This window comes from Leopardus geoffroyi, chromosome B2 (genome assembly GCF_018350155.1).
Source record: "Leopardus geoffroyi isolate Oge1 chromosome B2, O.geoffroyi_Oge1_pat1.0, whole genome shotgun sequence".
Classification (NCBI taxonomy): Eukaryota; Metazoa; Chordata; class Mammalia; order Carnivora; family Felidae; genus Leopardus; species Leopardus geoffroyi.
The window spans coordinates 29,642,074-29,669,564 of record NC_059332.1 but is presented as its reverse complement, the minus strand read 5'-3'; the positions used below and the strand labels follow the sequence as shown (position 1 = coordinate 29,669,564).

The 27,491-nt window shown below is 49.7% G+C and overlaps 3 protein-coding genes across 9 annotated transcripts; 1 reads left to right on the top strand and 2 right to left on the bottom strand.

The window, feature by feature from the left end:
* Positions 1-1,644: 1,644 nt before the first annotated feature.
* Positions 1,645-7,124, top strand: SFTA2 (surfactant associated 2). Of its 2 annotated transcripts, XM_045500668.1 has the most exons (4): positions 1,645-1,962; positions 2,202-2,290; positions 3,267-3,364; positions 7,015-7,124. In XM_045500668.1, the coding sequence occupies exons 1-4, from the start codon at positions 1,902-1,904 to the stop codon at positions 7,061-7,063; spliced, it is 297 nt and encodes a 98-aa protein (XP_045356624.1). In that variant the 5' UTR covers positions 1,645-1,901; the 3' UTR covers positions 7,064-7,124. The 2 variants fall into 2 exon arrangements, with proteins under 2 accessions (XP_045356624.1, XP_045356625.1); XM_045500669.1 differs by lacking the exons at positions 3,267-3,364; positions 7,015-7,124 and adding an exon at positions 2,440-2,631 and having other exon boundaries at positions 1,718-1,962.
* Positions 5,959-17,448, bottom strand: VARS2 (valyl-tRNA synthetase 2, mitochondrial). 4 transcript variants are annotated; one of them, XM_045500662.1, is made up of 30 exons: positions 17,284-17,414; positions 16,620-16,846; positions 16,399-16,480; positions 16,182-16,282; positions 15,756-15,877; positions 15,570-15,636; positions 15,371-15,468; positions 14,575-14,656; positions 14,281-14,400; positions 13,889-14,000; positions 13,197-13,285; positions 12,591-12,681; positions 12,230-12,357; positions 11,986-12,089; positions 11,169-11,250; positions 10,777-10,853; positions 10,621-10,696; positions 10,226-10,331; positions 9,956-10,026; positions 9,701-9,826; positions 9,375-9,479; positions 9,165-9,233; positions 8,961-9,039; positions 8,712-8,839; positions 8,440-8,592; positions 7,859-8,065; positions 7,043-7,154; positions 6,709-6,884; positions 6,409-6,537; positions 5,959-6,312 (listed from the first exon to the last, which is right to left on the bottom strand). In XM_045500662.1, the coding sequence occupies exons 2-30, from the start codon at positions 16,818-16,820 to the stop codon at positions 6,217-6,219; spliced, it is 3,189 nt and encodes a 1,062-aa protein (XP_045356618.1). In that variant the 5' UTR covers positions 16,821-16,846; positions 17,284-17,414; the 3' UTR covers positions 5,959-6,216. The 4 variants fall into 4 exon arrangements, with proteins under 4 accessions (XP_045356618.1, XP_045356616.1, XP_045356615.1 ...); XM_045500660.1 differs by lacking the exons at positions 16,182-16,282; positions 16,399-16,480; positions 16,620-16,846 and having other exon boundaries at positions 17,284-17,448; XM_045500659.1 differs by lacking the exons at positions 16,182-16,282; positions 16,399-16,480; positions 17,284-17,414 and having other exon boundaries at positions 16,620-16,956.
* Positions 17,449-17,543: 95 nt separating this feature from the next.
* Positions 17,544-23,332, bottom strand: GTF2H4 (general transcription factor IIH subunit 4). Of its 3 annotated transcripts, none has more exons than XM_045500667.1 (14): positions 23,080-23,332; positions 22,307-22,449; positions 21,944-22,048; positions 21,463-21,594; positions 21,088-21,184; positions 20,911-20,999; positions 20,603-20,714; positions 20,399-20,467; positions 20,113-20,196; positions 19,582-19,714; positions 19,247-19,338; positions 18,525-18,572; positions 18,309-18,387; positions 17,544-17,838 (listed from the first exon to the last, which is right to left on the bottom strand). In XM_045500667.1, exons 2-14 carry the CDS (start codon positions 22,444-22,446, stop codon positions 17,666-17,668), a joined length of 1,353 nt encoding a protein of 450 aa, XP_045356623.1. In that variant the 5' UTR covers positions 22,447-22,449; positions 23,080-23,332; the 3' UTR covers positions 17,544-17,665. The 3 variants fall into 3 exon arrangements, with proteins under 3 accessions (XP_045356623.1, XP_045356621.1, XP_045356622.1); XM_045500665.1 differs by having other exon boundaries at positions 19,247-19,377; positions 23,080-23,331; XM_045500666.1 differs by having other exon boundaries at positions 19,247-19,377; positions 23,112-23,330.
* Positions 23,333-27,491: the final 4,159 nt, after the last annotated feature.

Below are 27,491 nucleotides of genomic sequence, written 5' to 3'. Positions count from 1 at the left end.
AGGAAACATTGGGGGGTGGGGGAGAGTGAGTGAGAGGCTGAGGATTCCCCTACCTGGCTCTCAGGCTCTTCCCAGACTTGGGACCAATCTTTCAGTCCCAAGTCCATCTCTAGCTCAGACCTTTCGCAAAGGAAGGAGGCCCAGGTGAACAATCCCAAGGTCCTCTTCCTCCTAGAAGCACAACCATTGGGGGTGAGGATAGATACACAGGTCCCTGGGGAAAGAGAATTTGGGAGCTGGATGAAGGTGTAGAATGGCAAGGCCTGGGGCTTGCATCTGATCCTTGGGAGACCTCAGGGCAGGGTAAACACCTGAGCCATCTCTCACCTAGCTGACTGGAGCCCACAAAGTTTTCCATTCTTTTGGCAGAGAAGGGCCAAGGGAGAAAAGGAGCACCAAGGAAGACATGAATCATGTTCAAGAACAGTGCAATGCAGAGGTTCAGAACTTAGCTCTGAAGCCAGACTGTTCTGAATCCACTACTCCCAACCTGTGCAATCTCAAGCAAGTCATGTGACCTAAGTCTTAGTTTCTTCATCCCTAAAATGGGGTGATCTACTACCTACTTCAATGGGTCATTACAAGCATTAAAGGAAATAGTGGTTCTAATGTTCCTAGCATGACTATGTAGAAAGAGTTGGGGGCACCAGCTGGGAAAGACATAAGGGTGCCTCTGCTCTCCTCTTAAGAAGACTCAGATGCCCAAAGCATCTCTCTATGCTCCTGCTTTCTACCCTTTCTCATACCTCCTGTGCCTGCTCATCTTTCTGTCCACTTATTCTTCCCATTCTTATCTTCCTGCTCTCCCACAGAAGCCTGAGAGCCCTTGGATGTCCAAACCTGAATGTCTTTTGCTTTTGCTTTTGGCTTCTCTCCCTGACTCGGCCCATTGCTCTCACTGCTTCCATCCCTCTGTGCTTGGGCCCACTGGTTTCTAAGGGAGAAGGGAGATAATACATAGGAAAGCAAATAGGAAGACAAAGGGCATGTGCTTTTGTGTGTTCCAGGGGGCTTATGTGACTAGTGTGTCAATCTGTTGAGCTTGTCCCTGTGTCTGGCATAATGAGGGATGGTTTCTAATCTTTCTACTATTGGCTTGCTGTGTGGCCTTAATGAGTCATATGCCCTCTCTGGGCGTTGGTCTGCTAATTTGTAATGAAAGGTGGTAAACTAGATGGGCTCCAAACATTCTCTATACATCTGTCCTTGTTTTTGCCTTTTGGAGTGCCTGTGTGTAAGGATGAGTGCATAAGGCAGGGGGTGGGAGAGTATTTGATGAAACACATGTCTCCACCTGAGTATATAGGATGTTTTAGAACAACTAATACAAAACATTCAAGGATGAAAGTTCCCCCTTTACCCAGATTTCTCACAGAAAGCCAGTGTGCCTGGGGGAGTAGGATACCTGGGTTTGGGAAGAAACTTGGTGTAATCTACCCCTCCCTTTTGGGCCCACATTCCTGAGCCCTTTGGTGGCATGAATGATGGAAATTAATTGCTGTTAATAATTAATCCCTAAAGAACAAGTAGAGGCCCAGGCTTAGGTGGGGCCCAGACACCTGCAGGAGGGACACCTCCTTAACTTCCCTCTCTGTAGAACTGGGCACCGTCCCCATCAAAGCCTCCAGACATAGGGAAGGGGTGGGGCACAGGATTGAGGAAAGGGGACCACCTTCTATTTTCCCCAACAGCCCAGTGAATGGCCCTCTTCTGGGTCCTCAAAGCCATACTGGGAGAACTGGAAAATCCAGTTACCCAGCTTCCCTCTCTCATTTCCCCCCCCAAACACTTATGCTAAGGATTGAGTGGAGTATAGAAAGGCAGGCCTGGTAAGGAGAAGCTAGCTGGGGCTTCAGACATCTCTTCTGTCCATCAGAGAAGCAAGAAGTGAGGTGGCCACAATGGGGGCCAGGCTGCCCTTCTTCCTCTTCCTGACACTCCTGAGCAGCTCACAGGGAACAGGTGAGGGCTGGAGGGCTTGATGCCTGGGTGCTCATAGCAGGAAGAGGCCAAAGAGGGGAGTAAGAGAGGCATCCAGTCCTGAGCTTCCAGAGGTCTGGGGCTGAACCCCTGCATCGAGTGGGTCCTGAAGGGCATTGTCCGGGAAGAGCAACTTGGGGCGGGGGAGGCAGGGGTGCCCGCATCTCTGAAGGAATATAGCCCTAATAATTGGACACTAAGCTGTATTTTTTGATCCCTAGGGCCAAGAATGATTTTGCAGCTGAAGCTGAAGGACTCCCTTCTAGCAAATTTCTCCTATGATTCCAGCTTCCTGGAATTGCTCGAAAAGGTAGTTCTTTGGGAGGGGAAAGGTGAGGCTGTGTGAACTTTGAGTGTGTTTCTGAGTCAGTGTGGGCCTCTCTGCTGGGGTCTGGCCATCTCCAAGGGGTGAGTGAGAGCCATCTTACACCCTTCCCTCTAACCCTTTCTCTTCCCCAGCTCTGCTTCCTCCTCCACCTCCCACCTGGGACCAATGTCACCCTCCATCACGCAGGATCCCCACACCGTGCCATCTGCAAAGTCTGAGAACAGTCGAAACCTGTGTCCTCCCTTGGCCCAGGCATTTGACCACCAAGGTACAGGAAAGATGCCCTAAACCCTGCCGAGTGGCAGTAAATATGATGAATTCAATGACTTGCCTTTGTGGGTTTGTGAACAGAGAGCTGGCAGGAAAATGGAATTGGACACCAAACTCTCTGACTCTCCCCCTTATTAAGCAGAGGGGTTCCGGGATGGACACCCTCTCCCTCAACACCAGTGTGAAAGGCCTAGAAAGAATCTGGGAAGTTAACTGTTTGAGGACCCATGCACCACACTTATACATGCATGTGCGTGAACACACACTTCAAGCTGAGATCTTCAGAATACCTAGGAATAAAGGCAAGAAATGTACTGAATTCCTACTTTGTTCCAGACTTGATGCTTTCCCATTTCGATGCTTGCAGTGATCTTGAATGTAGAGTAAGTGTCACTGTCCAATTTTACAGATGAACACTGAGGCTTACAGAGGGTAAATCACTCACTTTAGGTCCATTAGCAATGGACACCAGACAAATACCTTGACTTAAGCAAGATTTTCATTTCATCCTTCTTTGCTTGGGAGGCAGCTCCAGCGATAGATGAGAGGTTCCACCTGTGAGAGGACATCCGGCCAGCCAGGTGTGAGTGGTGGGGAGGGTGGGTGCTAGCAAAGCTTGTGCTGGCTGTGAGGACATACAGTCCCACAGGCCCACGCTTGAGTCCTGGGTAAATTTCTTATCTCTCAGAGCCTCCATTTCTTCACCTGCAAAGTGGGAATGATAGTACCTGATGCTTGGACTGTTGTGAGCATTACATGGAGAAGCTACGTAGGGTACATGGGCAGGTAAGTGAGCCTGAGTAGTAGGGATTGTTAAAATTCAACCATGGTCCTGACATAGAAGTCCTAGTCCCCTCAAGGGGGACTTCCTTCTGATTTTCTTGAGGCAGGCACTCCTCTGTCTCCTCACCCAAGATGATCTTGACTTCTTACCAGCTTTCTCAAAATGCAATCATGCAGCTCAAACTTGACCATTTGGGGGTACTGATGTGACTGTTTCCTGTTCTCCACAGTCCTCTCCCCTACCTACCATACTCCCCACCTACCCAGTATCACCACCATGGGAAATTAGAGGCTGACTTCCTTGGAGGGAGGAGAAGGCAACGGCTCCAAATAGAGCATCCCTGAAGATGAGGGGGGAATTGCAAGTGGGAAATGAAACAAAAAACTTCCAAAACAAAATTCCTCTATTTTCCTTTACAACTATCCTGGGATTAGCAACCTGGAAGAGAGGTAGCTGGGAGCTAAAAAGGGCCCCAGTGTTCCATGACTTGTCCTTTGCCTGCACTAGGTGCAGGTGACACTCATGGGTCAGGTGTGTAGGCCCTACCCAAGTTGGGGAATTGGATGTCTGGATTTCCAAGGAGCAAACAGCTAACTGCCTCTCAACCTGATTCCTACATCTCAGGGCCTGGGATCACCAGGCTGTGATTTCCAGATTCTTTCCTCAAAAAAACTCTCTTCCAAGACTCGACAGAGCAGTACAGGGAAAAGAATGCTTTGGGATTGAACACACCTAATTGCCGTTCTTCTCCTTTTGGGTAATCACGTAAATTCTAGCTGAGCACATGGCTCACTTACATTTAGCTTAGCACACAGCTCATCGTATTTCCCAGCCTGTCAGCTAGGAATGGCAACAGCTACAAGGAGAAAGACAGTATACAACTTCCTGATGGCATCTCTGAAAGGAGAGGCACTTTTATTTGAGGGAAGAAAACAAAGTCCTTCCAGTAGCCTACAGGTCATAGACCAGTGCTTTCCAATAAACTTTCCATGATGGAAATGTTTTAGAACCTACACTGACCAATATGGTAGCCACTAGCCACATGCGGCTATCAAACACTTGAAATGTAGCTAGTGTGACTATGGAACGGAATGTTTAGTTGTACTTAATTTTGAATTCGTTAAATGGCAACCATTTTGGACAACACAGCCTTAGATGATCTGCCTTGAGCTTTCCTGACTCCCTACCCCACAATGGACTTTATCTCCTACTCTTCCCCCCAACACTGGCCTCCTTGCTGCTCTTTGAGCACTCAGGATATGCTCCCATCTTAGTTTTGCTCTGGCTCTTCCCTCTACTTGGAACACTCTTCTCCCAGGCATCCACTTGGCTAATTCCTGCACCTCCTACAAGTCCTTGCTTAAATCTCACTTTCATAGTGAGTTCTACCCTGACCCCCTATTTAATACTACAATCTGTCCCTTTCCACATTGCCTTATTCTACCCTTTTTTCCCCATAGCATTTACGACTCTCAGACATAGTGTATAGTTTACTTTATTTACATGTGTTCTTTTTGACTCTCCTTGCTAGAATTAAAGTAAACAAAGACCTTTGTTTCAGTCATTGATGAATCCAAGGGTCCAGAATAGTTCCCAGCATATAGAAATATTTGAACTGGGGGAAGACAGAAAGGAAGCTGCCCAACCCCTCCTCTCCCTCCTCTCTCTGGGTAGGATGGGGGTGGGGGTAGGGTAGAGCAGATCTTAGACCTAGAGTTGGAAACAGTGTATCAGAATGGCAGGAAATAAGATTAAATAGGGTGTGGGCCTCCTTTATTACAGAACTCTGTACTGCCTCTGCTCAGCAAAAGAAATGTCCACCTTGCCTAACCCACCATTATATTTGATGCTTGGTTAGAGCAGCCAAAATGAACCTGCACCTATGTACTGGGTTGAATCCCAGTTGATACTTTGGACAAGTTACTTTTATTCTCCGAGCACATTTCTTCATTTCCAAAATGGAGCCAACGCCCACCTCCTAAGGTTCTCAGGAGGATTAAATGCACCACGGAAGCTACAGACCATGATAGGCCTACCATAAGTAATAGCCTCAGAGCTGCTAGACAGAATATAACTTGGGCATGTAAGAGGCAGGTCCCTGAATTCCACGGAGATGACACAAGGTGTTTAGGGTGGATCAGTGGGTGTCTGCATCAGTGGGGATGTACATCTGTCAGAGGTTGGTCAAGATGTCCCTGGCAGTCTGGTATCAGGTACACAGAACAGGGGCAGCATTCAAGCCCCAGCGTGCCTTGCAGCCCCTCGGGCCCAGAGGAAGTACCTGCTCCTCTTAGCACACCCCACCCCAGGATAAAGCCAAGGAGCGGGGTACCTTCCATTTGGTGAGGAGAAATGGTCTGCAGGAGCCAGGACACTGTCAGTAATTCCAAGAAGTAGGTGGAACCCGAGTCAGAGTACCCAGGCCTTACCAGGACGCTCCTCTTTCTTCCAATAAGGCAGACACTGCCAGCATGCACACTCCTACTGCAGCCCAGAGCCCCAGGCTTAGCCCCAGGGTAAGAGGCAGCCCCCCTCTTTTCCTAGACCAAAGCCTCAGGGAACAATTGAAAGGCAAGAAAGTCACCACTAGGAGAAAGAGGAATAAAAAAGACCAAGTTTATCTCATTCCTAAACTTCCAGGTAGGACTGTATAAGAGGGAGGCTGGGCAGGAATGTGAGCATCTTGAGGACACCCAGTGACACTGACCAAACCAATCGGTTTCCTTATTTATGAAATATGGGAAGTGAGCCACAAGGTCTCAGAATCTCCATCATGCTTGACAGCTGCCAGATTCTGTCTGTCCTCAAAGGCAGATCAGGAAGAGAAGAAAACCACCATATAGTGAGCTGGAGCTCAGAGCTCTCTGGGGCTAGGACATGCATCCATCAGCTGCCGGAGGTGAGAGGCCGCCTTGTCCAGCTTCGACAATTCCAACTCGAGGGAAGAAAGCTACCCAAGAAGAGAAGCAGGTGAGGATCCAGATATATAAGGCCCATCCCCTCCGGCCCACATTCCCACAGGGAATCAGGCTTCCTCCAGCCTCACCCTCTGCTGCCTTTTAGTCTCCGTCTCCCCCTCTGATGGGGTCCAGGCCATGAGGCCATCAAGCTGCTTTTGCAACTTGTGTCTTCGGGCAGCTAGCAGAGATAGATGGGTCTGGGGGTCCACAAGCCCCTGTGGAAGAACAGAGAAGGCTCAGCCTTCTTTGTACCATCTGCGGCCTGTCCAGTACCTGTCTCCACCCCATTCTCAGGAGCCCTTCTCACTTTTACAGAACCCACCACTTGCCCTCCTCCCAACATCCTTTTCAATCCCTTCCTTCCCCCTCCAATCTCCTCTAAGCACCTGCAGCTCCATGTACACCTGAATGGTATCATTGAGTGGAGCCTGGGCCCAGCCAGAGGGAGCCAGTACACCTGGGGGTAAGAAGCCCACAGCCCCACAGTGGCCCAGGGTGCCTAGAGGTTCCAGAAAGGCCTCGAAGAGGCCTTGCTCTTCAGGCTCTGAGCTCTGCAACAGCACTGAGGAGGAAAGGGAAACTGTCAGTGTCAAAGCATGAGATCCTGCTTCCTTCCCCATCCTGCACCTCCTAACTCTGGGCTCTGCCCTCCAGGCTCTCCCCACTCCTCCACCAACCCCTTCTTTCTGCAGGGACTCAGGAGCCCAGGACCCATCTCACCTCGGGGCCGGGCCTTTGTGAGCTGGTATGTGGCTCGGAGAGCCCTCAGTGCCTGCACGGCCTCTTGGACCCGGGAGAAGCGCTGTTCCAGCTCAGGCTGGTGCCAGTGTTCCTGGAGATGAAGACCCAGAGCTGATAAGCAGGCCCCTGGGAGACTTGATATCAGCTCTCCTGGCTCTACTCTCCACCTGACCACCCTGATCTGCTAAGGGCAACATACTCTCTCCTCTCCACTACACACAAAATTCACCACCTCAAGGAACAGAACCCAGCAAAACCTAGGGTACCATCTAAGGACGTCTTAGTTGATGTTTGTGTTGATGTCTGTTAATTGTTCTGGTCAAATATACCAAACAACCAAAAGTAAGTTGGAATTTAAACCGTATCATTCAAAACTCACAAAACCAAATAAGCATAAAGAAATTTAAATAATTAAACTTTAAAATTATTTTTTGGGTGAGTCTGTAGTATTTTTCCTTCTGAAATTATTAAAGCTTAAAACTGCAGCAATTTGGGGACCATCCTATTAGTTCTCATCTAGTTCTCATCACAACCATGCTATTAACTATTACTACCCCTGGTTTAAAGATGGAGAACTGAGGCATGGTCAGTCTAGGGACAAAGTTCTGCTCTTGTCTATGGGGATAATACTGCCCCCAACACAAACCTGTGAGAACAACCCATCCTCCTAAAGACTCTACACTAAAGTACAAATCACGATTGTTGAGGACCCTACAGCAGCAAACCCTTTGAGAAGACTGCTCCCCAGCCCTTCACCAGTGGTCCCATACCCAGACATCAGGGATGCGTACTCACCAAGCTGCAGGCAGTGGGGTAGGGGGCAACAGAGATGCTAGGGGCAGAGGAGCCTCCAGGCCTGGGGGGCAGCCTCTGCCAGAGCTCTTCAGCCAGGAAGGGCATCAGTGGGGCGAGGAGGCGGAGACCGATGTCAGCACAGGAGAACAGGACCTGAGGGGGGCCTTGGGGACGGGGCGAGTGCAACAGCACCGGCTTCACAGCCTCCTGGGGAGGGAGCCAGAGGGTCAGGGAACAGGCCCAGGCCATTATCTGTGTCCTTTCTCTACACACTCACTGCCCTGACAGTGAAGAGTGCTGTGGGTGAACATGGGCAGGAGCACAGGGCATCTTGGACCCCGTCGGCTGTCCCAGAACACACTCTGGAGCAACTGAGATGTAGAAATCTAGCGCAGGGATTCTCAGGAGTGTGGGGAGGTGTATAAAATTGTCAGTGTGGTTTGCACAGTTTCAGAAGAAAAGCACTGAGTTCTCGGCCTATCAAAAAGAGGCAGAGCCCTTTGCCAGGGAATTGGATCTCAAGGCGGACAGGAAGCAGGTAACAGGAGTGGAATGCCACACCATGACCCCAGTCTACTCACCAAGTAGACATCACAGAGGTTATGGAGCCAGAAGTGGTGCAGGGCATGGGTGACAAGTGAGAGCTCTTGGGCAAGGAAGCCTCGCCCACACTCCCGGGCAGTATGGGCAAGACGGCTCAGGATCCAGGCATCCATGGGCGATGAAGGGGAAAGCTGCGGGCAGCAAAGGGCTTCAGGATGGGACGACTCGACTCCCCTGTGTCCTTTCGCTCCAAATGCCATCTTCAGCCCCCAGAGACCTGATGATTCTGCCTCCCAAGCCTCTCTCTTACCTCTTCTGCAGGCTGGGGCACAAATTTCTCCCCTAAGGCATTGAGGATAAAGCGCAGGGCATTCCAGATTTTGTTGCAGAAATGCCGGGAACTCAGGACTTCGGAGACAGACAGGTGCAAGTCGCCCCCTAGAGGAATAGGAAGAGGGGGAGTGTACACGTGGGTGGCAGCAGCACAGGGAATCCTTGACCCTGCCCCACCCTCTACAAGGGTGCCTACAGCCCCGACCCCTCCCTTGCCCAGGCTTACCTAAGGCCCCATGGGAGCACAAGGTGAATCTTAGGGCATCTGTCCCACACTCAGGGATCCCATGAGGGAAGTCCTTTCTCTACAACCAGAGGGAGAAGAGGAGTGGCAGATGCCTACGCAGCTGCAGGATCAGAAACCTGGGCTGTGAAGAAAACCAGAGGCCTTGAGCTAGAGGCCGAGATGAAGTGGACGTTGGTGACTCACCTGTGCTGCAGCCGCGATCGCCAGCTCTGTAGAGTCCAAGTTCCCATCCCTCAGCTTTTCCTGCAGCACCTGAGATGGGTAATTCACTGGCCTTGGTCAAAGACCCTGCTGCTACAAGGGCCCCACCCACTCTCCCTCCCAGCCGGGTCCTCTCCACAGAGAGAGTTCTTCTCTCCCACAAACCCATCCCTTGCCAAATTTCATCCTGACCTGCAGCTCCACCCCACTGATGATGTCTCGTGGGTCCAACACATTCCCTAGGGACTTGCTCATTTTCCGGCCCTGCCTGTCCCGAACCATGGAATGAAGAAGCACCTGGGAACATGGAGGGAGTCAGCAGAGGAGCTAGGGGAGCCTTTCCCCGGAAGTGCCCAGGGAATCTCTGGCCTCCATGCAACAGGGGTTAGGGTAGGAAGAGAATCAGGAAAGAGGAATTGGGACCACAGAAAATACTTCATTAGGGACTAGAACAGAGAACAAGATTTAGGGAAGACTGGGGAGTCCACGAGAGGGGCTCAGCACTAAAGTGCTGTTACCTTGCTGAAGGGGAGCTGCCCTGTGAGCTGGGTCCCCAACATGACCATGCGGCCCACCCAGAAGAACAGAAGGTCACTACCAGTTTCCAAAAGTGACAGGGGGTAGAAACGAGTGAGGTCTGGGGTCTAGGAGGAAAAAGATAAGCAGTGAGAGGCCCAAGCTCTGTTCTTGCAGCTCTCCTTGAGGCTCTCTGGAAGGCCAAGTGTCTACTTCATCATCCCCACCTTCACTCTCCTCCCCTCACCTCGCCTCACCTCTTGGGGCCAGCCCAGGGCAGCAAAGGGGAAAAGAGCTGAAGAGAACCATGTGTCCAGGACATCAGGGTCTGGGAAACAGAACAGGGAATGGGGGACAACTGGAACCTCCAGCCCACAACTGTGTACCTTTCCAGCCCAACCCCACCCACAAAGACCATAGCACTCTGCCCCATTCCCAACTTTCCTAACCCCACCTCCTCCACCTCAGTATCTGCCCCCTCAAAGGCCCAGATGCTCTCCCCTGCCCTCCACAACACAGACACTCACCCCTCTGCAGGATCAGCTCTGCCGCTGGTCTCCCTGTCAGCTCTGAAGCTATTTTTCTGGCCTCGGCCTCTGTCCTCCCAACCACCCAACAATCCTCCCTGTCATCCTACAGAAAAAGTAAGGGGTGGGGGAGAACAGGGAAGTTCTGCCAGTGTGAAACATCACCGACTTTCGTGTTCTCCCATGTGGTCTAGGGATGGCCCACCCCCTCCGGCAGTGAGATGAAGAAGTGCCCGCTCAGGCACTCTGATCCTGCAGTGGGTTACATGACTAAGACCATGAAGCTCTAGAAAGGCAGGGGGTTGGGACGGGTGCTCAAAGTCTCTGATGCTTGCGCTATGGCTATTTCTCTTTCCACCGTGCCCAGCCCTCCCCGTCCCCTTCCTCCTACCAACCTTCGTTTGCTCCTGTACAACCAGGTAGGCGGGAATCTGATGGCCCCACCACAGCTGCCGGGAGATACACCAGTCTCTGCCAAGAGGACGTCAGTGATTTCTCAGCATAACCAGGGCATCGCCCCACCCCACCTCCATAGAGCCCCTTACCCTTACCCAATGTGGGAAAACCAGTGCTGCCAGTTTTTCTGGTGGAAGGAGGGACTGAGCTCCAGAGCTCCTGACTCCACAGCCTGGAGAAAAAGGCCCTTAGATAATGCTTCTAAAAAAGCTTAGATAATGCTTCCTACACCAGCACCCCTCCTGAGAGGAGACAAGCGTCCTCTGAGTGGTGCTATTACTCATAAAAGACCTCCAGAGGCTCCTGAGAAGATTTGGGGTTTGACTGGAATGTGCGCCAGCCCTTTCTGGGCCTCCCTACCTCCATCCCCACAGCTCTCCTCTCAAATGCCAGGGCCAGAGGTCTGTGGAGCAGGAGGGCCCCAGCTTCTGTTTTTTCATTCCAATTTTCAGGGAATTCCCATTCCTTCCTCACCCTGCAGCCTTACCTGGGCAGCTCGATCCCCCATCTCCCGGCAGCGGACAAACCACTGGCTCTTCAGTAGGTATTCTACCACGTCCCCAGAACGGCTGAGAAAGAGGCAGGGTGAGTCTGCTGCTCCTCAGGCCCTGTGCCTTTCCCCACTGGGACATAGTACATACTACATGCCAGGCCCTCAGACCTGAGAATACAGCAGCAAATAAAACTGACACAGGGGAGGGGCACCTGGGTGGCTCAGCTGATTGAGCATCCGACTTGGGCTCAGGTCATGATCTCACGGTCAGTGAGTTAGAGCCCGTGTCAGGCTCTGTGCTAACAGCTCAGAGCCTGTTTCAGATTCTGTGTCTCTCTGTCTCCCCCTGCCCCTCCCCCACTCATTCTCATTCTCTCTCTCTCTCTCTCTCTCTCTCTCTGTCAAAAATAAATAAACATAAAAAAAAAAAAAAAAAAAAAAAAAACAACTGACACAGGGGCACCTGGGTGGCTCAGTCAGTTAAGCATCCAACTTCGGCTCAGGTCATGATATCATCATGTTAAGTTCAAGCCTCACATCAGGCTCTGTGCTGACAGCTTAGAGCCTGGAGCCTGCTTCAGATTCTGTGTCTCCCTCTCTCTCTGCCCCTCCTCACTCACACTTTGTCTCTTTCTCTCTCTCTCTCTCTCCCTCAAAAAAATAAATAAACCAAAAAAATTAAAAAAAAAAAAAAACTGACACAGAGCTTCTGTTCCCTTGCAAGCGGTATGGAGTCCATCCTATTGCACTATTAGCTTCATCTACTCCCTTCCCAGAAAAGTCCTAAGTAAAAGGGTTAAAATGGGGTTACCTGCAAATAGGAAGCACCATAGGGTGGTTCTGAAGGCCCCGGAACAGGCCCCGCTCCCTCAGTGCAGACATAATCTTTTCCCGGGCCACAAATCGGTGAAGACCCTGGGGAAAAATGGCAACAGTAAAGGTTAAAGGCCACTAAGTGTGTGTGAGAGGAAGGATTGAGGAAAGTGTGAGAGGGAGGATTGAGGAAAGGCAGAGGGTGCTCCCAAAGGATGGGGTAACGCTGAGGCCAGTACCACCTGTAGCCAATCCCCACAGAGGGAAGTCATGGTCCCATCCTCTGCAATGACACTCAGAGGGCTCAAGCCATGTCGGGCTCCCAGCTCAGCATCAGCAAGACTATGTGCTGGAGTCACCTTCACCGCCCCTGGGGGTACAGAACCACCATGAACACTGACCCCTGACCTTTTCCAGAGATTTCGTTGTCGCCCACATCCCCATCTCTCTTTTCTCTTCTCTGTTCATGCCTCCTTTTCGTCCCACTCCCCACTGAGACTACCCCAGAAAAGGTTTTCCCTCCCTTCCTTTCTTCCTCTTCCTGATGCTTCCCCACTCCTCCAGAATCCCCAGCCTGCTCTCCCTCCCATGGCCTCCACCCACCTGTGCCCATGTGTGGCTGAACAGCAGAGTCTGTGATGAGGGGGAGAAGCTGCCCAGTCAAGGGGTGACGAAGCTGTCGCCCATGCAGATGCTGAAAGGAAGAGAGCGAGATCAAGGCCAGGCACACGTGTGGGGTGCAAAGGTCTGGGCTGAATGTAAAAAACTCTGGGAATAAGAGGGTGAAAACCGGAAGGTAAAGAGCTAGAGCAGTGGTCACTAAACTTTTTCTCATGGGGCCAGAGTTTATTGTAGGCTTTGCAGGCCACAAGGCAAATTTGGTCTCTGCACATTTACTCTGCTTTGCCAATGCAGCGCAGTTAGGTAATAATACTCAGTTGCAGGTAATACATAAAACATGCAAGTGCGGATATACAAAAACAGGCAGTAGGATGGGTTTGGCCCACAGGCAATAATTTGTCAACTGCTAAGCTAGAGATTAAGTAGGACATCAAGAAAAGAAAGGCACAGAGTCAGAGACACTGGAGAGTGGAAACGAGACAAGTCTTAGGAAAAGGAAATCAAAGGAAAGGAGTTACCATCAAACAGGAAGGGAAGAGAAAGCTATGTGTAGGAAAGTCAGCTGGCAGAAAGCACAATGTGTATTACTGTGTATCGGGAGTCATCAGGATGAACAGCCACAGCCACGTCTCCAGGCAATGTCTCTGGCCTTGTGGTTCCTACTACAATCTCTGTGTCTGAAGACAAAATTCAAGCACTTAATGCTGGTCATTGCCCTGGCCTCTCACTCCTGTAACTAAAGCCAGGAGGGGACAGGAAGCAGTCATGATTGAACAGACCCCCAGGTATAACTAGAGGAAATTAGGAGCCTGGGGTTTCCATGTAAGCTCATGACCAGAAGCCCAGGAGGCTACCTGGTGCTAAGGAATTTCTCCATAACTTGCATGGAACAAATAGGTAGAGCATTAACAAAAGCAACTAGAATCCTTACTTGGTGCTAGAGAACACTGGGGGTTCTCAGTGCCCTAATCACTCGTTGAGAAACTTCCTCTGTCTATTCCAGCTAATCTTTCTTCTCTTCTCTGAGAGAGAGAAGGGGTAACAGCCTCCTGTAGAATTAGGTCAAGCTTCCAAAGGGCAGTGCCCACGTGCACTTTTCTTACATGGCCCAGAAGACCCAGAATAAATGCCTACAAGAACACCAACACTACCAAGGTTCCCTACGCACCTCCCACCAGGCCATGTAGGAAACAGGCTGGTGGGCTCCCTCCCACCAACCCCACATGTGCTCAAGAAAGCAGTTATGATAAGCAGACAACCTCTCTGAGGACTACCCTTACCAGGCTCTCCATCCACACGGAAGGCCACAGAAACAAGGAGGCCAAAAGACACAGGGATGGGGCAGCCAGGCAGACGAAGTTCCGTGCGGCCAGGCAGGGGCCGGCTCTCCACCTGGAAGAGTCACAGCAGCAGGGCTGGAGAGCAGCCTCTCCTCCACTCACCAGCCTGCCCTGTGGCCCAACTAAAGACATTCAGAGGATTCAGGAGCCACCTCCCCCTCCCCTAATTCAGTCATAGTTCAAAAATATTCACCGAGCACTTACACCGCACTGGGTATTGTGCTGAACACCTTCCATGAATTCTCATTTAATTCTCACAACACCCCCTTGACACAGGCATTTCCATCATCCCTAGGAGCTCTCACAGACCTGCTTCTCCTCCTCTGCCTCACCTCGATATCCGAGATGGCTGATCTTAAAGCACAGGACCAGTTGACAAGCTGCTGGTTCCGATACAACAACCCTGCCTCATAGAGTCGCACAAAAGCTTCAGTCACGGCCACTGAGGAGCCCTAGGGGATGATCTCAGTGTCCATATCTAACAGCCCATTCTCAGCCCATCACCTCACTCAGAGACCCAGGCATTCCCACCCTGCTACCCCCAACACACACAACATCCCACCTGCCTGCACATATCTCTAGACACCTCCTCAACACCCACAGGGATCAAGGCATGGAGCACTCACAGCATCCATAGTGAAACACTCTCGGTCCCAGTCCAGTGAGGCCCCCAGAGCTTGGAGCTGCTCACAGATCTCTCCACCTTTCCTGTGCCCAGAGAGATTTTTGTCAGCAAACTTGTCCTGAGCACCAACTATGTACAGGCCCAGTGACACTCCCAGCAATGTATGGCATTGATTTTATCTCTAGAAGCTAATGGAGACACGCACACAAACTCAGTATGGGTCTTCTATGGCATTAAAAGAAGTATAAAGTTCCGGGCTGCCTGACTGGCTCAGCTGGTAAAGCATGTGACCCTTGATCTCAAGGTCATGAGTTCAAGACCCATGTTGGGTACAGAATAGGAAGGAAAGAAGGGAGGAAGGGAGGGAAATAAAGTTCTGCAGTAACAGAGGAGGGGGCAGCCAATTTGGGAAAAACCCAAAGAAGTTTTACAGAGAAAATGGTTTGTGATAACAGACACCTATAAGAATGAGGGTAATTTCAAGTAGATGGAAGGTAGGGATAGGTAAGTAAAAGAGACGAGGAAATCTAGGCTAGAAAAAATGGGGTAAGTGCAGAAACAATATACATATATACCCACACACACAAATTCATGCATTTTCAAGTATGTAATACACACACACTCACAACGCTTAGAGACCCCACTGAATGCCAAAGGAATCCAGGGCTTCCCTCTCTGAGGGAATTTAGGGCTGGATGCAAAGAGCCCATCAGGTTAGGGAGAGTGACTCAGAAGCAAGGACCCAAACCCTCCATGTGCGGGGAGGTGGGGGGGCAAACTCCACCCACCGTACTCACTCCTCCTTCCACTTCCACACCTCCCTAAGGAAGTCTTCCCGGCTCAGCTCATGTCTCCTCACTCCTTGCTCCTTCCAAAGTTGCTTCTCCACCACAGCCTACGGTAAGAAAAGGAGGCAAATGAACAGAGAATCAGGTCATTTTAAAAGGAGAACAACTCTCCTTCACCCAAGAAGGGGAAAAGTGGCAAAATTCATACTTGTGTAGCAATTCCCGCATGATCTGAGCCTGGGACCCACAGCACCTGATCCCCACACATCCGGTGCCTGCAAAACAAATACCCTCACGGGAACCCCCGAGCCTCCATATTTACTCTCACTCCCTGCACACTAGCACACTTCCTCCTTCCCCTCCAAGACCATAAGCAGCCCCATTCCCCTCTCACCAGCGCACCAGGGCATCCTGTATGGCCACTGTCAGTGCATGTCCAATATGTAGGGAGCCAGTGACATTGGGAGGTGGGATACACATGGAAAACGTCTCCCCTGTGGCCTGGGGCAGCCTGGTCTAGAAAACAGAAAAGTCAAAGGGCAAAAGACGACTGGATGTTACCTGGGGGAACAGCACCCTCTGGTGCCTCTGAGGCAGGGAGAACTGCAGGAAAAATAGTCCAGCAAATTACAGGAAAGGGGAAAACCTGCCAAGAAAACGCTTTGGACACCAGGAGCAGAAGACAAGTTCTCTGTTTTATTAAGCAGGTTCTGCAATATGGCTAGCTGTAAGCTCCAGACTCTAACACTCAGCTGTGCCCAAGCTCAAAGGCCATTCTGTGCTGGGGACCATTTAGTACCCCTCTCTTCCAGGTACTAACCTGATATTCTGGTTTGAAGAAGCCCTCTCGCACCCACCAAGAGTACCAGGCAGCCTCAACATATCGAGGGCTGTATGCAGGAGGCAGGACCCGGGAGACATCTGCAGCAGCAGAGGAGAGCTCCACTAACTCCTGAACTTTGTTCCCAGGCTGCATTGCAGCAGACCAAATGGGCAACAAAAATGTGGGAGAAAAGACCTTCAAGTTCCCTACTTACCTTTCTTTTCACCGCGTTCTGTGGGAATTTCATACACCACCACCTCCTTAGGAGTCCAGGACTTACTGGATTCTGCAGGTGACTGGAGAGAATGACCAAAAGTGGGGATGCGGGGATACAATTTCCAGTATACCCCAGGCATCTGGAATCCAACCAGTCTCTCCTCCAGCCCCCTCCGAAGTTTTCTCAAAAAACCAAGAACAAGCTATCTGACCCCTAACCTTGCTCTTCCGGGCTACCCCAGCCTCCAGCGCCGCCTGCTTTTCTCGCTGGCGCTTCTTCTTGGCTTCATGGTTTCTCCGGGAGAGGGAGGATCCATGGGGCTTTGACTGGGTAGAGAGGGGATACGACCTGGGGAAGACCTGTGACGGCCTCAGCCCCCAGAGTGGTGATCGAAAAGAAGCCAGAGGCATATGAGGCATCAGGAGCGCTTGGAAAGGGCCAAGATCTGTTCCAGACAGAGCACATTAGGAGGATACGTGGGTGGGTGGGTGTGGGGTGTCACACCGTCTTCCTTATTCCCTGCCTTCTACTAGCACTGGCCTGCTTTCTATCTCCTCCCTCCCCCCCCCCCCCCACACACACGACGCTTCCCCCGTTAGGACTGGAGTGCATGGTGTCGGAGTTTGTTGCCCTCAACCAGTGTATCCGCGACGGTGAATGACCGCACGGGGCGGGGAAAGGACTCAAGGATTCTGGGAGATTGTCCACATCAGGGTGCCCGAGAGCCAGCAGAGAGTCTCATCATTGCCATCTCGGCCTGCCCAAACAACGCCCCCACTGCCCCCGGCCCTGCTCTGCCCGGCTTTCCTGCCCGTCGCAGCGCGTGGATCTCTACAGCGCTGAGCCACCCACCCCGACCAAGCCGCTCTAGCGCGCGCTCACCCGGCGAGCCGCCGCTATCCCAGGGTGCCCCGCAGCCGCCGCAGCATGGAAGGCTGAGGGAAACCAGCGAATCCGACCCCGGAATGCGACCCGCGAGCCTTGCGGCGCAGGGAGGCGGGGCCACGCCCGGCGCATGCGCTGTAGCCTATTCGGGCCCATTCGCTTTCCGGCGGTCAGGTGGGCTGCCAGCGCTGTAAGGTGCAGGTCCAACGAGGATAAACGAAAAGCCACGCGGGGAGGCGCCCAGGGGGCACCGTGGCTCACTTCCACAACTTTATTAAACAATAAGAGTCCGGCGTGTAAATAAAAAAACACCTGAGTTCTAAGGCTGCGTCCGCCTCCACGCAGCCGCCCCACCCCGCCCGGGTCTGAGCCCGCACTCTCAGGAGCTGTGCTTCTGCCGCTTCCAGAAGCGCTTGACGTCGCTGTGCCCCGCCGGAGTCACCACCATCAGCCTCTTGGCCGAGTTCTCGAACACCAGAACGCCCAGCTCCCGAGCGTGGGCCAGCAGCAGCTCAAAGTCCACTTGCGACAAGAACTGATTATACAGTACACCTGGAGTCCGCAGGAAAGGGGCGGTGGGAGAGAGAAAAGGCAAGAACTGAGACCCCTGCGTGGCAGCCTCCGGTCATTGGCCTGGGCTTGCCACCCACCACAATCTGAAAACTAATTCCCTATGCTTGTCTGTTTCAGGGCTCATCCTAACACTAGCGTGATCCAGCCATATTCAGTAAGGCAATGTAACACAGTAAAGAAACCCAACTAATGCTCACCAAATCGGAGAAATTAATGTGAATTATCCCTCCCAATTCCCTCTTCTACTGAATCCAAATTGCACAGATTTGAGACAATTTACTTACTACTACAGGCTCATCCCCAAAATAAAAGTGTTTTGCCAGCTTTTCTCTACCAGCCCATGCAGTAAACAAAAAAATAAAATGCATGAATAGCTTTTTCAGTTCATCAAGACTAAATTGTCTTTCTTCTGTCCAATGACCAAGAACCAACCACCAGAAGCCACTCACCCTCAGTGAACCGGAGTCTGTCCCTTTCTAGCTCCCACAGCCGAATCTGGTCCGTGATGGTGGGCGGCAGCACAGGTGACTGTAGAAGCAAGAAATGGCTATAAGATTCAGGAATACTGCCCCAGGCAACCCCAGCTGTTTACTCCCCGGACTTTACTGCCCGGACTACTGGCATCACCAGGTGCCAGGGGCTGTCAGCCTCCAGCAGCTTGATACCTGTTTGAGCATCACTGGGTGGGCCCTTGTCCTTAGGAAATGGATGATCTAAGAAAACAGACAAGAATGGGATCAGGAGCTCAAGTAAGAGGGCAGGAAAGCTACCTAAGCTGTCATCTGATGTCAGTAAAATATCACCTTACTATTTAAAAATCCATAGCCATGCCTGTCTTTAACCCATCCCTGTTCAGATGTTGTCCCAAGTTGCTGTTCCTATTGGTTATGTCTGCTAAATGTGCTCTAGCACATTTGCCCTTTCCATAGTCTTCTTTTGTTTTTTTCTTTAAAATAGCAGCAACTATTAACTTTTGAGCACTTACTGCATGGCAGGCTCTGAGCTAAATGCTTTACTGCTATTCTCTCATTGAATCCTCCCAAAAACCCCGTAAGGTGAGAACTGTCATTATTTCCATTTTCCAGATGAGGAAACTGAGGCTCAGAGAAGTGAAGCAACCAAGCTGTTTATGCAGATAGGAAGTGGTTAGTAGTGAAGACACAAATCTATACCTCCTCCCCCATGTTTTTGCCTATGGAGGGTCTGCCTTCTCCCACAGTTAAAGCCTTGACTTCTCTTCATGTGCATGGTCTATACTCAAACACAAAGAACTGACCGCCATCTACTGTAACAGAGCCAATGTTAGCCTCTGTAAGATGAGTACCTTGTACCCCATAGCCAAAGTGCAGTCTATCTTCCCACCCCCACCTTCCCCAAGTGGGGGTACCTGCTGGGCTGTGATGCCACTGGCGATGGCCTGCTGCACGCTCTCCCGGGTCACCTGCGCCACCACCATGTTGGGGAAGCGATAAAGCATCTCTGAGAAGAGAGCAATCAGGGCGATCTGCAGCTCCGACTCTGACCCAGGGATAGGAAGAGAAGATAAGGAGGCTATCCCCATACCCAGACTCCCTCATTACCTTCAAGTGTGAGGAGGAATGTCAGAGAACTCTAAAATGCCAGGTAAATATAAACGTAAACTGGCACTCCCTCCCCACTCCCATCCCCAACCTGCTTCATCACCAGGGGCCAGGGGCCTTGGGGCCCTCTGTCTGGCCTCACCTGTGTAAGCATACAGTCGGTAATTAGTTTCCACAACAATGAAGCCTGGCTGATGGGCAGTACCCCCAGCTCCAGAAACACCTGATGAGAGATTAATGGCCAGTCGTGTGGGGTAGTACCGCCGAGATTTCCTCTGGAAAAGACAGAAGGGAAAGGCAGGGGGCCCTCGCTCAAGTGTCACTAACCAACATCTTCCTATCTGAGACAGACCCCTTCCAGGGCACAAAGCCTCAACTCACAACTTGTCTCCTCCAAGGGACCCAAGTATTCAGTCCTGGCAACTACTTCCTGCTACTGTCCCCTGGGACCCACTCTTTTTTTTTTTGTTTTTTGTTTTGTTGTTGTTTTGGTATAGTTGACATACAATGTAACATTAGTTTCAGGTACATAACATAGTGATTCAACAACTCTACACTTACCCTATACTCACTACAAGTGTAGCTAACACCTGAGACCCCACTCCTTTTTAAAGGCCAAGGCAACAGACCACCCTGCCTCTTCCCTAGAAGCCGTGTATCTGGGTGTTCATACCTTCCTCTGGAAAACAAGCCCAAACTCACGCAGATGTTGCAGGAAATTCAACAAAGAATCACTCATACCTTCCACAGAGTAATCCTGGGAAAGAGAGGTGCCCAGTTGGAATCCAAAATACATCCTATTCTCCCCCTCTCAACCCTATACACTCATTCCCTCTTTTCCCATCTGTGCTTTGTTCATTCTTATCTTTCACACTTTTGTCCATAACCTGACTTCCCCTTCTCATCTCTCCACCCATCAGCTTGCCCACACAAGCCCCCAGCTCCATCCCCCTGTTTACCTTGCCCAAAGTAGAGAAGCTGAGCTGGAAGAGGAAGGAGAGAATCTCCACCAGGTCCATGCCCCGACTCTAGGGAGGAATGGACAGAAACAAAGTAGGAGGGATGGAAGGGAGAGAATGAGGGAAGAGAACATCAGGAAATAATCTGCAGGGGTAGTCTCTTCATGGGTCTTGAGAAGAGCAGAGCATGCCTGGCCTCCTCACCTGGGCTGTCTGCAAATACTGCAACATAAAGTACCAGAGCTGGGCAGGGGTGTCCAGCAACAGGAATTGGAAGCCGGCCGACGTAATGCAGGGTGGCTCTCCAGGTTCAGTGCTAGAGACATAGACAAAGACAAGGGTAGAGGGATGCAGAGAAAAGCCACCATCCCCACTTGTCCTCTCATGTTTTTTCTTGATTTCTCTCTGGCTATTCTCCACTCAGCTCTCCTTTTTCAGTTAACCACCTGTAATCCTAACCCACCCTGGACACTCAGTTTAGCAGGGATCTGATGTACCTCTGGTTTCCTTACCTCTTCATGAGCCCAGCCTGGCTGAGAAGCTGAGCCAAGTCCTGGCTGACGGCTGCACTGGGGGAGCCCACCATGAAGTGTAGGACCACCTGAGAAACAGAAGTGAACAGAGAGAACAATGCTCTATGGGCCAGTGGAAGTATGAGCACAAGCCGAGACAGAGTCCCAAGTCCTCACCTCCCATCGCTCCTCGGCGTACTTGTCAAGTGAGGGAACATCCCGGGCGTGCTTGTCTGGACCCAGTTGACTTGTGTCATCAGACCAGGCCTTACCCCTATGCCAGGATGGGCAAAGAGTAAGGAACCCTGCCAGTGTTTCCTGCCTGTTCCCCTGCCCTATTTCCCCCCCTCATCTCCATGGGCTATGAGTAGAAGACATTTCTTTCCTATAGCATGAAGCTACATCTAGTCCAACTTATTCCTAAACGAGCTCCCAAAGGTGGAGCCCACTAAGTCCCAGAGAGGCCCCTCAGGGGCACCCCCTCCAGCAGTTTAATTAGCAGTTTAATTCCTAGTTCCCCTCTCCTAGCTTAGGAAGATGGAAGTGACATACCCACCCAGAAGGGCAATGCGGAGGTTCTGGCGGAAGATGGGGTTAAGGATGAGGCCCTGGAGACCACCAGGGAGCAGCTGGGTGTGCCAGATACGGAGGCCACTCAGCAGCCCTGTACTTTCCTCTTGAGCTCTGAAACAGAAGCAAAGAGGTGAGGGGGTGTCTAGAGAACAAAAACAAGGAGGTCCACAAAGGCTCCTATTTCTGCCTTTTCTGAACTGGTAATCCCTTGGAACACTATTTCAGAGTGAAATCAGTGTCTTCTTAAGGCAAATTTCTTACTGCAATACCTACCAGAACCTTGTTGTAGACATCACATCTTTCCAAGGGGGAAAATACAGTATGCAGAGTTTCCCAAACTTATTTAAATACAAGCTTTGGGATATATCCATTAATATTTCCTGGAAGTGTCCCAAGGAACACTTGGAATATCTAGCTGTTGAGAAACGTGTATCTGGCTGAGCATGCAGCAGAGACTCACTTGCTGAATTCCTTCTTCACCCACAGGGCTACAGCAGCTTGTGGCAAAGGCTGCTCCAGAAAGAGCATCCGCATCACCCAGTTCTTAGCCAAAGAGGGGAGCTCCCTGGAAAGGGGTAGAGATAAAATGTTATTATCAAAAACTGCCTCATCTGCATCTCTGCCCTCAACAGCCTCTTAAACATCTCATCCCACTCCCCACACCTTTACCAGTCTTGCTGTCCCCATTAACTCCATCTGTTTTGGCCTGACACACTTTAATCTCCAAGCCCCCCAAAGCTAAGCTTCAACCCATAACTTATTCCAGTGTGCTGGCCCCATTACATTTCCTCAACGTGGTCCCTGCCATGAAGGGGATCCTTACCTAAACACAGCCAGACAGGTGGCAGGGTGCCCATACAATCGGTCCAATATGCCAGGGCTCAAGCCCCCTAGGAATTCCTGCAGGTTCCTGCATTGTAGGTGGACTCGGTTCAGTCCACCCCTTGAGGGGGTGCTCTCCATCACCTGAGAGATGCAAAGTCAGAAATGCACCCCCCCAGTCCATGTCAGTGTCATCCCTCACCTCACCTCCCAATTCCAGATCCACTGGCCCCCACAATAACCCATTCTTTCTGTGATTTCCTTTTCTATGGCATTCATCTCTCCTTTCTCCCAAACCTAACCAACCTCCTCTCCTCTCCTGCCTCCTCACCCCACTTCTGGCCTTAACTCCAGTCTTCTCTCAATTTCCAAACAAATGAATTGTTAATAGTCCCATATTGGCAAAATCATTTTTTTTATTTCAATATCTTGTCTCATCTTTACCTAAGCAGCGACAAGGAAACTTGTTTGAGCCCAATCCTCTCCCCCTTCCACCTCTTCTGGTCAGATCAGCTTATGAGCTCCAAATCTGTCAATCCTTCCCATCTTATTTCTCGGCCCCACAGGTCCTGCCGGGCACAGCAATGAACTACCTTTCTCCTCCTTGTCTCCCAAATCTACGCCCACCTTTCCTCTTTCCCCTCCAAGACTATACCGCATTCACCCTGATCCATACGTCCGATCTCCTAACTTCTCTCCTACTTTCCTCCTACTCCTCGCCTCTCACTCAACTCTCTTATACCTCCCCACCCCCCTCTCTCTCGGCCCCCCTACCACTCTGTGTCGATTCCCCCGCCCTCGTGCACCCTGAGTCTCAAGTCGTCGCTTAACCGGAGCTAATGTCTGGCGTTGGCTCCCTGGAATAGGAGAATGTATGACGGAAAACGAGAGAAAAAGATGGGGAGAGGGACAAAGAACTAGACAGGAGTCCAGAGTGTAAGATTCAGAAGAGAAGGAAAGGAGGGGAAGGAGTGGAAAAGTAGGAAAGATAAGAACAAGCACTGCACTCACTCGCCCGCCGCGGGGCTTTCTGGGAATTGGAGTCTTTTCTGGACTCACCCTAGGGTGAGCGGAAGCGCGTCTGACTACAACTCCCGAAAGGCACCGCGGGGAAGCCAAGAGGAGGGAGGCTGGCCTTTAATTGAGAGAGTCCGAGACACCGGAGGCAGCGCCACTTAGTTCCGCGTCGCTTTCCGCTCACGCAGCTAACGGCGAGTCTAACCGACCTAGGCGGAAGGCGGGACCCAGGGAGGAGAAGGGCCGCTAGGGCTTGCTGTCAGAGGCAAGCGTCTCCTAAGTGAGACGCTTAGTTCAGAGACACACGAAACTGAGCTCCTTGAGCTCTTTGCTTCTCGTAAAATTGAAATACAGCACTCTCTAGAGCGTTTTCGCAAGTTAGGAGTACCACTCAATGCGTCTTACTCGGCTTGTAAGTACTCAATAAATCTTAATTGCCACGTCCACCATGCTCCCACCAACCCGTTTCGTTAGAAGATCCTAATACAGTTGTTTTAGGAAACCCAATTGTTGGGTCTGATTTGATTTATGAAGCTGCTGCAGGAAAAGGGAAGGGAACGTCTTAAGCCAAAGCCAGAGCTACAAGTACCCCCAAGTTCCAATAAAGCAAGTTTTATTATTTCCACATTACAGACTAGAAGACCGAAACTCAATGGGATTAAGAAATTTGCCCACGGGGCGCCTGGGTGGCTGGGTCGGTAGAGCGTCCAACAGCGGCTCAGGTCACGATCTCCGGGTTTGTGAGTCCCAGTCCCGTGCCTCGCCCTCTGTCAGGGCGGAGCCTGCTTCGGGTCTTCTGCAGCTGCACCCCCTCCCCCGCCCCGCCCTTGCTCCCGTCCCCCTCCCCCTCACAATCTCTCTCTCAAAAATAAATAAACATTAAAAAAAGACGAAATTTGCCAATCATTCATCTAGAAAATCCTGAAGCTAGGATTTGAAGTACCTGTGAGGGACCGTGAACCAAAATGGCAAGAACTGTGTAAGACTTGGTTATGCTTTGTAGCTCACCCGGTGCTTGTTTTGTTGTTCCATCCTTTAGCAATTGGTGTATAAAGTCCACAAAGAATGACACAAAGCTGACAAAGCTTTTTTAAGGCTAACGTTAAGTACAATAAGAGACAAATTAGTCTGGGAAAAAATATTTGACAAAATAGACAATACAAAGAACTTTTACAAAGCAAGAAGAAAAAGAACAGAATAGAAATATTGTAGAAAGATTAACAGGCAATAAACAGAAGAAATACAAATTGTTTATAATCAAATGAAAAAGCTTTCTTCACCAGTAATTAAGGTAAAGTAAGTTAAAGAAACAATACAATATCTGATTAGCAAATATATATATATATACATGTGTATATAATGTATATGTATATACATATAAAATACATATGTGTATATATACATATATAAAATATATATTAATGTATATATAATGTATATGGGTGTGTATGTGTGTGTGTGTGTGTATATATATATATATATATATATATATATATATATATATATAAACAAACCTCAATGTTGTCACCACAGAAAAACATACAGTAGTCTATACTTTTGTTGAAAGTTGACATAGTCACACCTTTTGGGGGGCAATTTGGCAGTATGTACCAATTATTTTAATGTGGCTGCCATTTGACCTACCAATTCCACCTTTAGAAATGTATCATGGAAATTCTCCCACATGGATACAGAGATTTACATGCAAAGATGTTTATTGAAGTTGTTATTGTATTATGAAAACAATGGAAACAGCCTGAATGTCCATTATGGGGGGTTAGTTAGATTAAATGTGGGTCATTCCAACAATGTAAAATACTGGGCAACACTTAGGATACTGTATGCAGAGTGACTGAGCTATGTACAACCTATCATGAGGAGAAGAAAAGCAGATTACAAAATGCCATGTATAGTTCAATGCCATCTTTGTAAGAAGCTTCTGTGTGTATGTAAAACTGCAATAGGTCATATGGTTCATTTTGACAAGAGCAAGCAAGGGGAAGCTAGGCAGACCGGATCAGTTTCCTGCAGTGTAGCAAAAACTCTTTAAGGCTACCCTGTCCAGAACAGGAGCTACTAGCCACCTGTGGCTATTTAAATTTAAATTAACTAAAATAAAATTTTAATTTTTTTTAATGTTTATTTATTTTAAGAGAGAGAAAGAGGACAGGAGCAGGGGAGGGGCAGAGAGAGAGGGAGACACAGAATCCAAACCAGGCTCCAGGCTCTGTGCTGTCAGCACAGAGCTGGATTTGGGGCTTGAATTCACAAACCACGAGGTCATGACATAAGCCAAAGTTGGACACTTAACCGACTGAGCCACCCAGGTGCCCCATAACTAAAAATGTTATATTAAGTTCCTCAGTGACATTAGCTCCATTTCAAGCACTCAATAAATAGCCACATGTAGCTATTGGCTACCTATTGGATGGTGCATCTAGAGACCATTTATGTCTATGATCACAGATTCTCTTGGTGAGCCCTGCTTGAAGGGATGCAGTGGATAGGGGCTAGTTGTCTGATGTCAAGAAATGAGCACAGGCTGAGTTTCTGGAGCTGGCCTTTAGGAAGATAATCAGCCTGGGCTCCTAGGAACTTTCCTTTTTAGGATTATCCAGAGTGTGATGGAGAGTTCACAACCTCCTCCCCTCAGGCAGCATCCTGGAGAGAGAACACAGAGCCAGGGGCCCACTGGCTGCTTCTTACCAGTTTTGTAGCTTCCTGGCTGTGCTGCCTTTGGCAAGTTGCTTAGAACAGAGACGTTTTCTTTTCTGTGAAATGGCAATAATTTTAACTATTTCATACATTGTATTAAAAAAGATATAATATGTAATAAGGATGGTCCTGACACATAGTAGGTGCTCAGAAAATATTATGGTTATTATTTTCTTTAAAAAAAAAATCACACCTGTAGTAAGTACGACAAAGAAGTCGTGTGTTCTGAGAGCATCAGGAGGATTTGATCTGGTTGGTCAAGTCAGGGAAGAGTGCCGAAGGACAAGCAGGACTTAACAAGGCAAAGACAGCAGGGAACTATGTTCCAGGCAGGGGAACAAGATTCTACAAAGGCCATGGCAGGAGGGACTATGGCCACTTACAAGAACTGAAAGTAGGCCAGTGATACATAAAAGACAGGGTGGGGAAGGATGCTGAAGGAAGGAGAGGGCAAACTTGGTCAGAAGATTTTATTTATTCTAGGGTCAACAGGAGCCATTAAAGGATTTGAAATAAAGTAGTGGGGATCAGATTTATGTCTGACTGCAGGGCTGAAAACAAATCAGAGAACAAGAACAAACCCCGGGAGACCACTGCAGTGGTCCCAACAAGATGGAGGTAGTGTGTGCCAGGATGGAGATGGAGATAGAAATGATAAATTTGAGGGAAATCTGGAAAGATCAACAGAGCTTCATGATAGACTGCACTTGGGAGGTGAGGGTAGAGGAAAAGGGTGTCAAGGATGCTCCCCAGGTTTTTGGCTTGTGCAGCAGAGTGGATGATGCTGCCATTCACTGAGTCAGGAAACCATGAAGGAGCAGCTTTGAACACACCAAGACAAGTTCAAATGAACACTAGGTGGTTGCATAGGCCTAGAGCTTTGGAGTTCTTGGCTCATTGCTATGGCTTCCATTGTTCACCATGCTGGGTTGTGGCCTCTAAACTCCTGACCCATCAATGCATATCTTAAAACATGGGTCACAGTGTTCGGACCTTCATAGGTTTCAGCAGAATCTGTGACCTGGATCCCAAGGGGCTATTAATTCAACATAAGATTTAACTATCTTTATTGGTATCTTCATTACCCATTTGGCTCATTTTGTGAATATCATCAACCAAGACTCCAGGGTCTTTATTTCACAGGAACTTCCATCAAGATAGGTCTGCCTTGTCCAATACTTGCAAGTGATTTTTTTTCCCCCAACCAATTTAAACTCTGTTAAATACTCTCTCGGTGGTTGTGGCTCATCCTTCCAAACCTCTGAGATAATTTAGGCTCTTGATTCTAGCTCCCATCCAAAGAGCTCACACCTATTAGGTCATCTGTACATTTGATCAGCCTAATCCAAGGATTCTCCCCCTGGGACTTCCAGACCCTGGAAGGGAGTCCTAGAATTGCCCCCCCCCCCAAAAAAAAAATTACACCTCTGTTTTTATTAATCTCTAACTGAAAT

Coding starts and splice junctions, on each gene's coding strand:
- SFTA2 (XM_045500668.1), top strand. CDS start 1,902: ATGGGGGCCAGGCTGCCCTTCTTCCTCTTCCTGACACTCCTGAGCAGC. Junction 1,963..2,201: donor GAGCAGCTCACAGGGAACAG/GTGAGGGCTGGA, acceptor TTTGATCCCTAG/GGCCAAGAATGATTTTGCAG. Junction 2,291..3,266: donor TCCTGGAATTGCTCGAAAAG/GTAGTTCTTTGG, acceptor CTTATCTCTCAG/AGCCTCCATTTCTTCACCTG.
- VARS2 (XM_045500662.1), bottom strand. CDS start 16,820: ATGCCTCATATGCCTCTGGCTTCTTTTCGATCACCACTCTGGGGGCTG. Junction 16,283..16,398: donor AGAACGCGGTGAAAAGAAAG/GTAAGTAGGGAA, acceptor CTGCTGCTGCAG/ATGTCTCCCGGGTCCTGCCT. Junction 12,682..13,196: donor CTGATGACTCCCGATACACA/GTAATACACATT, acceptor TCTTCCTTTCAG/CATCTGCATGGGCGACAGCT.
- GTF2H4 (XM_045500665.1), bottom strand. CDS start 22,446: ATGGAGAGCACCCCCTCAAGGGGTGGACTGAACCGAGTCCACCTACAA. Junction 21,595..21,943: donor GTGAAGAAGGAATTCAGCAA/GTGAGTCTCTGC, acceptor CTTCTGTTTCAG/AGCTCAAGAGGAAAGTACAG. Junction 18,573..19,246: donor GTGGCATCACAGCCCAGCAG/GTACCCCCACTT, acceptor CTGTTTTCTTAG/ATCATCCATTTCCTAAGGAC.